The 16,785-nt window shown below is 35.5% G+C and overlaps 1 protein-coding gene across 1 annotated transcript in view; it reads left to right on the top strand.

Moving 5' to 3' along the window:
• Positions 1 to 2,558: 2,558 nt before the first annotated feature.
• The window catches only part of LOC137397395 (crossover junction endonuclease MUS81-like), a 30,126-nt gene continuing 15,899 nt past the window's right edge, over positions 2,559 to 16,785 (top strand). The window contains exons 1-6 of the mRNA XM_068083685.1: positions 2,559 to 2,687; positions 4,171 to 4,301; positions 5,485 to 5,635; positions 6,317 to 6,400; positions 9,824 to 9,904; positions 14,145 to 14,233. Coding sequence (XP_067939786.1) covers positions 2,559 to 2,687; positions 4,171 to 4,301; positions 5,485 to 5,635; positions 6,317 to 6,400; positions 9,824 to 9,904; positions 14,145 to 14,233 — 665 coding nt within the window. The remainder of the gene's footprint in view (positions 2,688 to 4,170; positions 4,302 to 5,484; positions 5,636 to 6,316; positions 6,401 to 9,823; positions 9,905 to 14,144; positions 14,234 to 16,785) is intronic.

The raw sequence follows: 16,785 nt of genomic DNA, 5'->3' as shown, positions 1-16,785 counted from the left end.
CGTTTCAGTAGTATTATTTACATATTAAAATACTAAACAGGTATAAAGTTTTTTTAATTTGTTAACTTCGATATAACGCAGCAAATAATGTAAAATTGTAGTCAGTATGTTTACTAGGAGTGTGCCACATTGGACTCCATGGTAAAAACACAACAAATAGCGATAGCAGCCCGAGTACCCCAGTACCTATAAAACTTGTTACGATAGTTTCGTGTCTTGACGTGAAACAAATTAATTTAGTCGGAAAATAAAAGGAACGCAACCTAAGTTGATTTTTACCGAGCCCTCGTTGATCACTATAACTATAGACAGCGCTGGAATAGCTCTATGTTTTCTTAAGATGTGAATTCTTCGATAGTAAATACGTGGGCTTGCGTTTTCGTCTATGGCACTGTCGCGGAGAAGGGGGAGGAGGGGAAAGGGTGAGTTGAAAGAACGAAGGTCATAAAGTGAGTCAAACATTGCGCCTTTCTGTTTTTTTGTTTCCGGTCACTGCATTTTAAAAAGAAGTTCTGTCGCCCGCAATTTTCTCTTACCGTTCGTTCCAACAAAATCGCACCGGTTTCTGTTAAGGTATTTATAAAACTTTGTGGCTTATCCTCATTCTAAAGGGCATATTTGTCACTTATATATGTATCACGTCTAGACCTTAATTTCTATTTGGTGGACAAGAACTAAAAATATAAGTTTATCTACCGATGTAAATTTATTTCTCAGTTTGTTACTCGTATTACGTTTGGTAAAATTAGCGTAGCCACATCGCATGTCAGAAGAACCTTGTTTATAAAGAATAGATGAAAATCCGTGTTATTTGGTGTTTTAAATGCTCGTGCTAGCAATCGCATCAGACCAAAGATGCCAGTATGTCTACACTTGTACCTGCCCGCTATCTTACTTCTCTGTAATCTTGAGAGAAGGGCATAGTAACGCAAAAGTTAGTGTTGTTTAGTATTTCTGGTATGCAATTTTACGGAAATGGAACAAGGTGAGGGAGCTTTGCTTTGTTCAAAATTACTCGTTAAGAGAATAACAAATAGTTGTTCTTGCTGCTCATACTGTGGCCCAGTAAGGGTTGCTTTGATATGAATTTTTAATGTTTAAGTAATGCTTTGCTGGCAAACAGAAAATTCTGCTCAAGAAAATAATGCAAGTCAAGCTACCGTTGACTAATACCAATGACCAACGCAAACCATACTGTAATGTAAAACAAACATGTAATATCAAAAACCTTGCATTTTCATATATTGATGAGTACAAAAAAAGATAAAGCAAGATGATTTTATTAAAAGTACAATTGTCAGTTTAGCTGTGCAGCACTGGCCAATTGCTACAACTATTTAAATTCATTGATATCCAAGAACCCGTGATCCCATAGATTTGATTCAAGTTGATGAAGTAAAATGAAATTATGTTCCAAAAATTAACGAGTTGACCATTTTTCCTGTTTTATATAAGAAGAGTATACAAATTGGCTAATATGCTAAAATAGTTGCTCTTACATCACTCCCAATTTACTTAGTTGCAGCACCAGATTGAGTATTTGAACAGTTTCTAGTTTTATGAAGTCTTGAAACTTGTTAAGTACTTTTATTGCTTTGATGAACTAAAGGCACAAATTTAAACTGTTTTGTAAGATTTGGTGTGATTTATATGCTCCTTTCATGCAGCCAAGCTCTGACTAGCAAAGTACCTTTTTTACTACAATATTACTAATGCCACAAAAACAGTTTGTTCATGAACATTTAATTATGTGTTTAATCCTATTCAGCTGGTGTGACTTTTCATCATTTCTGTTACAGACAATTTTGCTGATAAAATGTCTTTTCGGTGATAACATTACTTTTGAGCGATCTCTTGACCCGTGAACGAACATTAATATGTTTGAGATGTAAGAGTTTTTGTGGACCGTAGTTGTCACGAGTTTATGCAGTTAGTTACTGTTATGACCCTTTTACTGACAGCCTATCATCGGCATCATAGAAATTGCCATTCAGTTTCACATAAATGTGTGATTGAACAAGACAAACTTTAATTACATGTAATAACGCTTTGGCGAAAGTTGAGAGGTTCAGTAAATATTTAGTTACTTTCTGCATACTGTCATTTTGTCCTGTATCAAACATGGTATTGACAGCGCTTTAATGGGTGTCGTATGCAATGTATAATGTGCTTCGTCAATATCTACAGAAGTTTGGTTGCACATTTTAGGCTGCTTTTGTATCACTTACGCGGATGACATGTCACTATTCAAGTTTTTTAAAGAGTGTCTAAGACTTTAGTAAAATTTATTTATGTTGTATTTGCTGGTCTTTATGGTTACCATCTACTCTGTCTGCAGGGAGCTGGTTACCAGTAGTAGACAAGTTTAAAAATAAAGTGCAGCCTCAATATGTAAGAATATCTAAATGCAACGCTTTAAACTTAGCTAATATTTTATATCAAGTAATATCTTTCACTATAAAAGCTCATTTTTAAATACTTTTGAATACAAATTTCTATGAACAGAGTTGTATCGGTCAAATGTTGAATTACATGAAAACATTAATTCTAGTAGAGCAATGGCTTCGAGGGGAAAGCGAAAACGTGCTAAACAATCGAACCCAAATCCATTGTTTTGTCAATGGTTACAAGAGTGGAAGGATGAGGCAGAGAGTAAGGGATGGAAATCAGCATGTACTTACCACAAGGTGATTTATGTGTACCTCAAATGGCTAATATTCACTCCTGAGTGTTCCCATAATAACTTCTCAAGAGGTAAACAAAGGCTGTATGTGTGGTTACTCATAAAATAATATGAGTGGTACATCGGGGCAGTTTTATTGCTTGTGAGAGAGAGTTGTAGAGAATTTTTACACATTTTGGGAGGCCATTCTTACATTTTACACGACTTTTTCATATTTAAACAATGAATAAATTTGCTACAATATACAGCTATAACTGTTGGCTACTAAATCTAGCTAGACTTGATGTTAAAAGGGAAGTCATTTTTGGTGGAATTTGTCGATTCATCTAGCTTATTTATGTAATATTACTCGTTTGTATAAGGCTCAGGCTTTAATATGCAAGTATCTTAAGAATTAATGGAGTTGTCAACCACTGCAAGGAAGACCTAATCGAGAAAATGATTGATGGCAACATACAATATTCTTAGCCAGAATTAACAACTTCTTTCGCTTCAAATAGCACCACATCAAACGTAAATTGTTGCCACAGATAATATGTAGTTCATGCAATTCAAGTTCATGTAAAAGCGATTCATCATCAACATTGACAGCTAAATCAATATTTGTTCAGTGTGCAATCGCTCTACGATGACCCCGTTATATGATTTTTTTCACTTTACGATGTACAACACGGTTATTTTTCGCCTTCTCCATACAAAATATTTTTTGCCATACGATACAAGAAAGATTTTTCTCGAAGTTAAAATTTGGCAGTTTGTGTGCTGATTATGTTGGAATACAAAGTATGCTGATACGCTATTTGCCGAAATCCCTCCAACAACGAATGAAAAAAATACAATGCTCGATCTTGCTTAGTTCGGTATTATTCGTTGTTAGTCATTGTGAAAACGAAACCGGACACAGATAGGTGATAGAATTTTTGCGATGAAAAACTTGAAGTTCGGTAAAATAGTTAGAAATACATACTACAACTTTGCTTTGCAACAAGTATGTGTTTGCTAAGCTAAATTCATTTAATTTAAATTCATTGTTAATGTTAGACGTCTGCCTTGAATTCAAGAACTCCCTTTGTATGTAGTGCAAGTCGTACATTGTAATGTTACATTTTATTGCAGATCATAACCACTAAATACACTAAAGTTAATGTTGGTAACTATAGTTATTAAGGTTTACATAATATTTGGTTACTAGTTTTTAATATGTACAGTAAGTCTATAAAGTTTTGATGATTTTATCAGGGAGTGTTTGCATTAAATATTCACTATGGGTTTCTATACTCTTCCATTTGAAATCTTCGCCTTCCGATGCCAACACTGGAACAAATTAAATCGTATGGCGAGGGTCTACTGTAGCTCTATTGTATATGATGCTGGATGAGTACACTTTGTTTTAATAGTAGTTGTTTTATTAAATTAAAGATATATTTTTCAAGTCCCTATCATTTATACCGCATTTTCATTTGATGGGTTATACGATTTATGATTAGGCTCTGTCATCTCTCAAAAAGTATCCATTGAGGTTGGAGAGAGGAAAAGACTGCAAGATACTCATGAATGTCGGAGATAAGATTTGTGCGATGCTAGACAAAAAGCTGAGTGAGCACGTGCCTAATGGCAGGTGAGAATATTTCATGCGGGCAGATACGCGTGATTAGAGAGTAATGCTTGACAACACATGGCTAAGATCGGTACAGACTAACATGGCTAATGTACACCAACCAATAGTTAATTTGGTTTGAAGTTGATCTACTGGTTAACATGCGGCTAATATCTGCAGGAAGCTTACAAGTGACAAAATGGCTGGTGAATCACACTGGCTAACTTGCAACCAACATGAATGCAGGGTGGCACTGATTATGACATGGTTAATACGACTGGAAAGGGACACTGATCATAACATGGTTAATACAACTGGAAGGTGACCCTGATCAATTAGTGACAACACAGTCGCGAGTAGTGCTGCACAATATCTTTGCATGCACATTTAATTATTTGGTCTCTAAATACGTTGAATACTGAGAAATACCGAACATTGGAATTGTCTTTTATCGATATATAGTGTTTGACTTTAACATGAACAATATGAAAAGATATTGATTAATCTCGGTTGAAAAACAGGGGTTGTCCCCTCTTTACAATAAGGAGAGTGGACAACTCCAGTAATAAATGAATTATATAACGTTAAAATATCAACTTCGATATTCATATCGATTTGAAAACTGACCAAATATAAAATCATCCACTGAAATATATCGTCACATCGAATGATGTCATTTTATCGTGCAGCACTAGTCTAGAGACTCTGGTTAGCAAGTGGCTAACAAGACTGGATGTGTCACTTGTTGACTAGTGGCTGATAATGCAGACGAAGAATAGTACTTGAGACGTGGTTAACTCGTATGTAGGGCTACACGAGCTGAAGTGCAGCTAGCATGCCTAGAAGATTAGCATTTATCAACAGACATGATGACCTGATTTTGGAAAATGATTGACTACGGAATATTCACATGGCTGACAAAAAGTTTGTTTTGATTTTCTTCTGCAGTTTCCAATGAGTCTCTCAAATACTTGAACTGGAGAGCATTTAATAACTAATGGCGCCGAAGTTATTTTTATCCAAGCTTTTGTGTAGAAACTACCAAAATAGCCTGAGAAAGCCTGAAGCACTAACTTTCAGTTAAATGTCATGAGATAATTAAACTTGCCACTCGTATTTAGCCCGTATCATTTTCTTGACATTTCAGCCTTTGACTCCTAGAATACTTCGTCGTAAGTAAGTAATAATCCCTTCTCTAATTTAGTGTGACTCTGTCCGATGAAGAATCAAGAGAGACGAGCCTCTCAAGACGAAGAAAAACACCAGAACTTGAATCATCGGCAGGCACTAACATGAAACCTGTCAGCGCTGATTTGAATAGTGCCATGCCTCCAGTCGAACGTAATATTCCTAAGGTGTTGTATCTCTGTTTGTATTCAAAATTTGATAAACAGCAAACTCTCATCCCAGCACTTTTCTTGATGATCATGAAGATATTTTTTTTAGTTTGATTTATTTTACACTGACAAATGTGGAACTTGTAATCATAAATTTAACACTTATAACCACAATAGTATATATATAATACATTAATACATTATATAATGTAATACATAGGCTTATTTATTAATTTGTTGGCAATAATTTAATTTTAAATATGAATGTTTTCAAATGATGGCATACAGCAATAATAAAACAAAAATAAAAACGGGCAGTTCAGTTAGCCACTAAAATCAAATAAATCAGTTTGTCATATAGTGCTTGAAATACCTTTCTCCGCTAAGAGAGCAGATCTTAGGTGGGAGATTGTTACAGCAGTTATCAATGATTTTCTCAAATCAATTGTTAGATGTATGCAATTTGTTCATATCACGTGAGTCGAAATGTGTTGAAAACCTGTAGCTGTCATGTAAAAAATGAGGACATAACAACAAATGTGAAACTGTGAGAAGCCCTCTTTTGTATGACTATGTAGCGTTATGTATTCCATAGTAATCAATACAATAAGATAGCAGTAGTGTCTCCAACTATTCATTTTAATGTTCTTTCTCATAATCACATCTGGATTAAGTTCTTTGCATTTTTATGACTTTTAGGTAGGCTCAGGGAAGCGACCGTATGTGCCAGCTCACCGATCCGGCGCTTATGCTATCTTAATGGCCCTCTACCAGCACACGCAGGTTTGTAGCTAAGGTGTATAGAGATTAGAGTGTTTTCATGGAACGAAATTGTTAAAAGATAGTGATCATGGGTACAAACCAATGAGATACAACAAAACTCTCACTCATGACCACCTCTAAAAGATGAACTTGCAGAAGATTTTAGTAGATTTTATTAGAAAATGTCGAGATTTTTCTTTCATTTGAGATTCTTTTGATGCTTGAGGTGATCTGACTAGGATGTTCGTAGGATGATAAAACTTAATCTCGTATGAAACACACAGAAGAAAAGTACATGTGAAATGACATCACTAGTTGTTACAGTTGCGATAGTTGATATCGGCTACTGCGTTTAAGCGTTACACGTCTCTATTCTGTTGAACTCTTTGCAACTATAGACTAATTTATTTTTGCCTGATGTGAGTGTTTTAACTGCCATCAAGTTTTGGTGATTTTAATCTTTAAACATCATCGCCGTCAGATCACCTTAAACATAAAAAATAATTGTAAACAATAGAAAAATACTGATAACTTTTTGATAAAACCTATTCAGTTTTTGCGCAAGTTCATCTTCAAGGTCACAAGTTCATCTTCAAGGCAGAGTCAAACTTCTGCTTGCGACTACCTCTTAACTTACCTGGTATAATTTGAGCCAATATTTGGCTCAATATCTGAAATAGTTTCCAACATACGATCTTTGACGTTCTTGCAGTTCTCTCTTTCATATAGCCCCGTACTATGGTGATACAATAATATTATTCAGTACCTTATACATTGCCTTTTTAGTTTGTCAGTACTACTAGTGTGAGAGGTACATGCAAAAAAGAAACACAGCAGTTTTTTGTGTCCAGAAGTAAAGGAAAAGCACAAAGATCTTTAGATCAATTGTTTCCAAATCTTTGAAGCTGTTCAGTAGAAATATATGTAGTTAGGTAAAATGTGAAAGTGATTTATTAACCCTTTCACTGCCGTCCATATACAAATTTAGCTATCAGCCTACTGCCAGCCATTTTACCGAATATTGCCAATATTGCTTTATACACTATTTTTTCAATCTAGAACATATTTGTTATATCTTTTACTTTTCCCACATGTTAACGATCACTGCTATGCAAAAAACTAATGTATCTATACATTTTGCATTGCTAAAGCTATGTGAAGCTATGATCGCTACGAAGCTAAAAGGATCGTTTACAATGTTTCTTACTCTTACCAAACTGTTACTTTCACCACCATCAAAGTCAGTAGTGCTACTTTAATTATCTAGGTAATCACAAAAATATGAATTGACTATAATGTCATCAACATAAGTAATTTTCTTTTTTCTAACTCGGGAAGTACTTACTAAACGTACACACAAAATGTTCGTTTTTAAGTTGTGAATTCCCAAACAAAAATTTTATATTGCTTTGTTATTTTAAGTTAATTTTATAGAGAAATTTTCGGAGAACATTGTTAGTACCATAAAAGTCCTAAAGATCGTTGATTATGTTGTCAACGGATAATAACATTAAGCTACTACGCAATTGTTGAGAAATGCGCAAAAATGCGCATACGGCAGTTGACCATAGATTTCGCATAAATGCGCAAATGGCAGTGAAAGAGTTAAGATAAGAAAGCCGAAGATGAATGAGGAAGGAGAAGTTATTGTTAAATATAAAACGCTAATATATCAAGCAAGCTGAATGATACATGTAGTTACAGCTCTCTTCATTCCGAAGTCTTCATAATTGGCGAATGAGAAATAATGGTAACGGCGCATCTTAGTTCAGCAAAACGCGCATACAACGCGCATACAAGGCACTTGCAACGCACATACATTGTGGATACAATGCTGACACAAGTAATTAACAACGCATTAACAACAAAATATATATAGTCTGTTAATAAAACAGTCTAAAACATTACACAAAGTATTCTATTTTTTATCTGTTTTAAAACAGGTCTAAAACATTACAGCTCTTTTGTTTATGGCAACCCTGAGCTCTTTAGTGCATTTTTTTCCGTTGTGATGCTAGTGTATGTGTGTTGTATCCGCAATGGTTGTGCGTTGCTAGTGCCTCGTATGTGCGTTGCTAGTGCCTTGTATGTGTGTTGTTAGTGCTTTGTATGTGCGTTGCTAGTGCCTTGTATGTGCGTTGCTAGTGCCTTGTATGTGCGTTGCTAGTGCCTTGTATGTGCGTTGCTAGTGCCTTGTATGTGCGTTGCTAGTGCCTTGTATGTGCGTTGCTAGTGCCTTGTATGTGCGTTGCTAGTGCCTTGTATGTGCGTTGCTAGTGCCTTGTATGTGCGTTGCTAGTGCCTTGTATGTGCGTTGCTAGTGCCTTGTATGTGCGTTGCTAGTGCCTTGTATGTGCGTTGCTAGTGCCTTGTATGTGCGTTGCTAGTGCCTTGTATGTGCGTTGCTAGTGCCTTGTATGTGCGTTGCTAGTGCCTTGTATGTGCGTTGCTAGTGCCTTGTATGTGCGTTGCTAGTGCCTTGTATGTGTGTTGCTAGTGCCTTGTATGTGCGTTGTTAGTGCTTTGTATGTGCGTTGCTAGTGCCTTGTATGTGTGTTGCTAGTGCCTTGTATGTGCGTTGTTAGTGCCTCGTATGTGCGTTGCTAGTGCCTTGTATGTGTGTTGCTAGTGCCTTGTATGTGCATTGCTAGTGCCTTGTATGTGCGTTGCTAGTGCCTTGTATGTGTGTTGCTAGTGCCTTGTATGTGCATTGCTAGTGCCTTGTATGTACGTTGCAAGTGCCTTGTATGCCCGTTGCGCATGCGTTGTATGCGCGTTTTACCGACCTAAGATGCACCGTTACCGAAATAATTTATCTATACTTGGCTCGTTGAAATGGGTCCTCATTTGACTGGTTGTAATTTTATTGCAATTTCTTCAACCTGAAATCAGCTTTATTTGAGATTCTTTAATGAAAACTCACAGATACTTTTTAGTAAAGGGTAAATATTGAATTAACATTAAATTAGCAAGAATAATAGCTTACAGTATGGATGTCGAATCCTTCTATTTTTGTGTTACAATAGCAGTGATTTTAAATGTACCAACTTTAAAACCACTGCTATTGATACAGCTACAGCAGTAACTGAGTAAACCTTAGTTTGCGTGTTCAAAGGAGCTAAATTGTCAGCTTTTCCATAAGTCTCTACAAGCTTCTGTACAAGCCTTCCTTTAGACATGGAAGAGGAAAATTATTTTGGGTGTTGTATGGGATCATGTCTTTTAGTGTTAGCTTAGAAATATGTATCTACGACAAGACATAACCATAACACAACAAATATACACTGCATAAGTTATACGTACAGACAAGTATACATGTGTATGCCCAAATTCTGTAGGGGACGCAGTAAACATAAGGACATGTATCATTAGATATGCCGGATTCTCATTTTACTCGAGGAAGTTAAACCTTTTCTATTATAATTGTGTTGCTTATCCTTACAGTTGGAAAACCATGGAGAATATCTTATTAAAGCAGACCTCATTCGGTTAGCAGAGTCTTTCAGTGACAAATCATTTACGGTTGTAAGTATTTAGAAGTTCTATAAAGATATTCAAAATATATTCAGAATAAATGTTTAAAATTCAAAATATTCATAAAATTGTAGAAAATTATTTTTACCGAAACATAAGTTAACAATTTTTAGATTTTCTACACAGCTGAACTTATGTTAGTTCATTTTGATATCTGCGTGTAACGACCATTGTATCTAAGAGCAGTTATTCCTATCAGAATTCACTGTTACCCCTTTGATTTAATCTCCAACCCACAAAGCTCTAGTAACTACTTTAGGCTGCAGGTAAGTACAGTAAGCATTAAAGATCCTGAATCAGATAGAAAAACTTAAAAAACTTTATATGAAAAATGAAGTATGTTAAGGTTTTTAATGTCACCTCAGAGACCGTGGAAGGCAAGTGTAGGCCTGACAGTAAGTAGATGTGGTTGTGAATGAGATGTGGTTGTGAATGAGATGCGGTTGTGAACGAGATGCGGTTGTGAACGAGATGCGGTTGTGAATGAGATGCGGTTGTGAATGAGATGCGGTTGTGAATGAGATGCGGTTGTGAACGAGATGCGGTTGTGAACGAGATGCGGTTGTGAACGAGATGTGGTTGTGAATGAGATGTGGTTGTGAACGAGATGCGGTTGTGAATGAGATGCGGTTGTGAATGAGATGTGGTTGTGAATGAGATGCGGTTGTGAACGAGATGCGGTTGTGAATGAGATGTGGTTGTGAACGAGATGCGGTTGTGAACGAGATGTGGTTGTGAATGAGATGCGGTTGTGAATGAGATGCGGTTGTGAACGAGATGCGGTTGTGAATGAGATGTGGTTGTGAATGAGATGCGGTTGTGAATGAGATATGCTGGATAACTTGCTTTAGCTTAGAACAAAGTGAAAGTCTAAGCAACCGTAAAACCTCTACTTGAAAGTCAAATATAGGCTGGCGGTCTATTTTTCAAATGGTTCATCAGAATTTTTGGAAGATAAGTTTAGCCCTATTACAGCTAAAGCAAATGTCGCCTATATTTTGCTCTCTTTTTCCGGTGGAGCGATATTAAACCTTTTCTAGGCAATAATTCTTCTAACTTACCTTTAACTTGTCAAATCTCTTAATTAATCGAAAAAATTGAGAAATATCTCTACCAGTTGATATCTATAGCTTGCAATTAACCTATGATGGTATTATAGCCTGTCTTTCTTTGTAATTTGTTGGTATTTTCAACTTTCACTTCATTCTAAATTTAAAGACATATTTTTATTTTTTATTTATATTTAACAATTTTGCATTAAAGCTCATGGCACTCATTGATATGTTTGCTACGGTTTGCAGCCAAAACTAGCTTTTTTGTGCAATAGAAAAGGAGTTACGAGCATCTATCCATTGTAAGATCAGACTACCGCAAGGATGCTATTAAACAACATGCTATAAATCTGCACATATTAGACGCTCCTATAAGTAATCCGTTCCAGGAATGTTTACGTAATAGTTAATTTACGTTTTAAGAACAGTAAAAGACATGTAAATTATCTAATCCGTTCCAAGATCTTTCCAAACACACCCCATTGGCTATGCAAAAAAAGAACAACTGCACTTAACTCTGTTACTTTGTGGGTTGTACAGTACCCTAGGACACTTATGTATTTGTGTCATCGAACTTTCACATTTTCGCGGTGTCATCCTCTTGCAAAAATTTCATGAGCGAAACTAAACTATCATAACGAACGAGCAAAAACGCGAAGTTAAATAGCTTTGTTCATTGATATCCACAATAAAATTGTCATATTAGAAATGCAGGCAACTTTCGTCTGTGGTTGGGCTCAATCGGAAATTTCTGATAAACTCATTATAGCTAATACACCGACTGAGCAGCATGGCAAAGCAAATTAAGATGATATCAGTTTAGTCACCGAATTTGTAACTGATGAAGATGAAAGTCTTGTAGATGAACTCATAAAATTGAAGAATAATTATTGTAGTGATGAATTTTATTACCAACCAAAAACAATATCAACCCTCATCAGGTCCAACCACATTATCTCTTTCACTGCCAACCATGTACAAATTCGCTATCGGCCTAGTGCCAGCCATTTTACCGAAATTGCCGATATTGTTTCATGATATGTATACAGTATTTTATTTTGCCAACATTTTAACCAATATTGCTATGCAAAAATTCAATGTATCTATACTTGTGCGCGATGATAAAGCTATGTGAAGCTACGATCGATCCGAAGCTAAAACGATCCTCCACAATGTTCCTTACTCTTACAAAACTATTACTTTCGCCACTGTCAGATACAGTGCTGCTACTTTAATTATCTGTGTTAATCACGAAAATCTAAATCTTAATTGGCTATAATGTCATCAACAACTAATTACCTGTTTTATGACTCGCGCGCGGTAGTTAATGAACTCACAGAAAAATGTTCGTTTTTAGATTAGAAATTCTCAGACAAAAGTTTAGAATTGCTTCATTGTTTTAGGCTGATTTTATAGAGAAATCTTCGGACGACACAGTCAATTTCATAAAACTCTTGAAGACCGTGGGTTATGTGGTCAACGAATAATAAAATCAGGTTACCACGCAATTGCTGAGAAAGTCCAAAAATGCGTTTATGGCAGTGGCCCCTAGAAAACGCATAAATGCGTTTATGGCAGTGAAAAGGTTATAAAGTTTTGGTTGTGAAGCTTTTAAGAAGAATAAGAAAAAAATTGAATTTTTTTTATTAGCGAAGTGGACATGAGAAATGTAATCTGTTTTTTCCACTGCATTTATTTTCACATCACTATTTTCGCACTCATCAGAGCCGCGAAATTAAGTTGCAGCGAAATTTTACTCTGTGTGCTACTCACGAAACTAAATACTAGCGAAATAAAAGTGTCGTAGGGTAACTGCAGAATTATAGGTTCGCATCATCGACTTTTCTCCTTTCTATGATCAATCTCACTGGTTTTATAGACCATGATTATGGTAAATTTTACAAGTTAATAGGGGCTGCACATGTTTCGACATTCATTTAAAACGATTTGATAAATTTTCTAAACAGCAAATTTTTTTCTGCAAGATCAAGCTAATACCAAATATTTTGTATGTTTACAATAAGGCAAAACAACAAAATGATTTTACTATAAAAGGCAGTTCTACCTATTCATCTATTACTATTCAGTGGTCAAGGTTAGGATAAAGATAATTTTTGACGATACTCCAACTCGTGACATTAAGACTGGTAGACCGACGCTGTAATACCTGCGCCAATGGATCGCCCTTGTATTTATGAACAATTGCACAGCTATCCTATTCTCTGTTTTGTCTACACATTTAACGATAAATTTATTACGACGAATTAGAATGTCGCGAAAGTTATATATAATATATATAATGCTAAACGCACGGCGTTTTTCTTCCGCAACTGCGGCAAAATAAACTAACATTCAAATGGATTTGAAAAACTTGCCCGAATTGACACTTTATGTTATATGGAACTTTTTACGTAGTAAGAAGCAAAGACTTCACATAAATTTTTCACGTTATCTGGAGTTTCCGTTATAGGAGTTATATGTTATAGGAGCGTCTACTGTATTTAAACGTTATATAATGACAATCTATCAAATGATACAAATACATATTCATAAACAAGTGACATAAACGTGCCATACTTATATTACATGTAAAAACAAAAATTGACGTTTTTAAAACAAAAATATTTCCATCATTTGCTTGGATAGCTGCGTTCTGATTGTTGTTTTCCATGCAAGGAACATCCTCTAGTTGTCCAATACCTTCCACAATATGTTCTTGCCTCAACTCTTCTTTTGCGCTGCTGAACTAGTCGATATTAGCTTCCAAACAATTTTTTGGGAGAGCAAAACTTTTACTGTTCAACTTTTACAAGCCTCTTCATGATTGCCAATGCAACTACTGCTGCAAGAAACCTTGAAGGTCGTGTGCTAGAATATGTTTGAACTTATTTCATAGGTGGAATCAAATATTTTTTTGACTTCGAGACTTTACATTGTAAAATCCCTATTTTGATGCAATTGTTTATATATTGTACGCTGAATCTCATTAAATTAATTTGTTCATTATAAGCTATTTATTCGTCTGGGTTCGCAGCATCTTTTTTAACTTGCAATTCTCTCTGTTTAAGTTCAATTCATAGGCTACTGCCAATGCATAATGAAACTGTCATCCATATAGGAGGGTCACATCATGACAATTTTTAAGATGGTTTGTAATTGAGTTGTAGCCTGTATTCTAGACAGATGGAGGGTCTCATTACACAGCCTTCTCATCAATGAAGACTCTAACCTCTAAGTATCTGGTAGAGAAGTACAGCTGCCCTGCCAAGTAAGCGCTTGATGAATAAATAAGTTTTAGAGTTTCACGCAAAGTATGTTTAGTATGAGCATACCCTAGGACACTTTTATTTCGCTAGTATTTAGTTTCGTGAGTAGCACACAGAGTAAAATTTCGCTGCAACTTAATTTTGCGGCTCTGATGAGAGCTAAAATATAGTGATGTGAAAATAAATGCAGTGGAACAAACAGATTAGATTCCTCAGGCCCAGTTCGCTAGTAAGAAAAAATCTTAAATTTGGGACTAGTTTGTATTTGTAAACCGCAGGTAGAAATGTGTGGGTGAGATCGATAATTCAATTTGATCGCTTGCAGCCATTGGTTTCTTGGACTATCGATGACATTTATGCCCCCCCCACCGTGACTTTCACACTCAAGTCCGAAGACAATAGATAACAACCAACTTTACAACCAGAACTGTATAACATGGTTGGACCTGGTGAGGGTTGTTATTGTTTTTGGTTGGCAATAAAATTCATCACTATAATAATTATTATACAATTTTATGACCTTCTCTACCAGACTTTCATCCTCATCAGTTACAAATTCTGTGACTAAACTGATATCATCATCTTCTTCATTTGTCTTGGCTTTTCCAAAAAAACTTGTTATCTTAATTTGCTTTGCCATGCTGCTCAGTCGATGTGTTAGCTATAACGAGTTTACCAGAAATTTCCCAATGAGCCCGACCACACACGAAAATTACCTGCATTTCTAATATGACGACTTTATTGTGGATATCAATGAACAAAGCTATTTAACTTCACATTTTCGCTCGTTCGTTATGATAGTTTAGTTTCGCTCATGAAATTTTCGCGAGAGGATGACTCCTCGAAAATGCAAAAGTTTTATGACACGAATACATAAGTGTCCTAGGGTATTGTTGAACATTAGCTTTATTAATGTTAGCATGCTTAGCGTGGTATTGTGAAGGTCTTCTTGCTAACCTTCTGTTAGACTACACTAAGATGACACCAGTGTTGGTCAATAGTAGAAATATATTTATCCTCCAAATAAAAGGTATAATAATCGGTAATTCACAAGTAATAGCATGCATGTGTCTGCGTTCTCTCAGCGGTCGTCTCTTTCTTTCTGTCTTTAGATAGTCGTTAGTTTCTCCCCTTGTCCGAGTTGGATTGTCTTTGCCTTACCTGGGCGGTCAATTTCCAGTTAGCCCGATCTACTCAGCTGGCTCTAGCAAGGCCCAACCGCCTTCCTCCGCAGTGTTACTATTATTTGATCACTAATGATTCATATCATTCATATAATAATACTCTTAAAAGAACTAGATTTAAATATGAGACCAGAAGTTCAATAAGTTAATGTAATGCCCCACTCGTATCAACTTCCTACCTTCCGTAACAATAGTAGTTATGGACTTTGGAAATCACGAAAGTTTACGAAGTTTAATAAAAAAAAACTACGCAAGTTTTGTACCTTTAATAAGTATTAACTTTGCACCTTAATTGAAATTAAAAGTATATATCCTGGCAAATTGAAAACTAATTTTCAAATTTGCTCAAGGCTTCGCTGATTGTGTTTTTCTCATTGTCGGTTTTTTTAATAAATTTAACATTTTCTTTTTTAAGGATGAATGACATGCGCTGTAAAATCTGGTGAAATCTGTTCACTTTATTTTTGAACAGTTTGTAAATAGTTACTTCTATCCAACCTTTATAAGATAGTTTTATGTTGTTCATGCTCACGCTTGCCCTTGACATTTGTTTTAAATTAACTTTTGAAATTGATTCTGGGTTCGATCTGTATCTGCCGCTCAGCATGCTTATCAACCGGATATCTTGTAGATATTGTTTTAAATTGACTTAAATTATAATCTTATTTTTAAATTTCATTTAAATTTTGTGATTCATTAAATTTTATTATTTGAAATTATGGCTTGGCATTGTCTAGATTCTATAGCGACAGTTTATTGTATGAGCTCTTGTTTATGTCATGAGTAGGAGGCATATTATTGAACAACACTTTAAGCCTTATTATGTGGTTAGCTTTTTTCAGATGAGGTTGATGTAACAGGTTCCTGGTAAACGTGGTAAAAAATCTGTTGTTTATGAAAATGTCGAAATTGCAATGCGTTTTTTGTATAACATTTAATATTCTATTGACTATTTTTGGTATAAGGCCTGTCATTGACAACATTAAATTGATGCATTTCTCTGAATATGGTAGCATCATCATGGACATAAAAGCAGTCATGTGTTGATATATGTTATGATGTTCTGCTGAGAGTCAGTCTGTATTGTATTGACTCATCAATGTAACTCCATAAATGTTGATCAGGTTTAACTCATTACCCATACCTTCTTTGGATTGGTCAACTGTTTCAAAACTATTGTTAGTCAGTGTAGCCTACTTACCTAGTACACTAACTGATGAACCACAGAGCAGCTGTGGTTCATCGGTTAGTGTACTTTTTCTACTAAAAATAATATGTCTTTAGGAAGCAGTCATGGTTCAGTGGCTAGTGTGCTGGCATATAACCAGAAGGTCAGTGGTTCAAATCACAGAAGGACTGTTAGTGGTGTT

The sequence above is a fragment of the Watersipora subatra genome, chromosome 5, assembly GCF_963576615.1.
Source record: "Watersipora subatra chromosome 5, tzWatSuba1.1, whole genome shotgun sequence".
NCBI lineage: Eukaryota > Metazoa > Bryozoa > Gymnolaemata > Cheilostomatida > Watersiporidae > Watersipora > Watersipora subatra.
The sequence above is the reverse complement of the archived record's forward strand: the minus strand, read 5'-3'. Positions and strand labels throughout refer to the sequence as shown.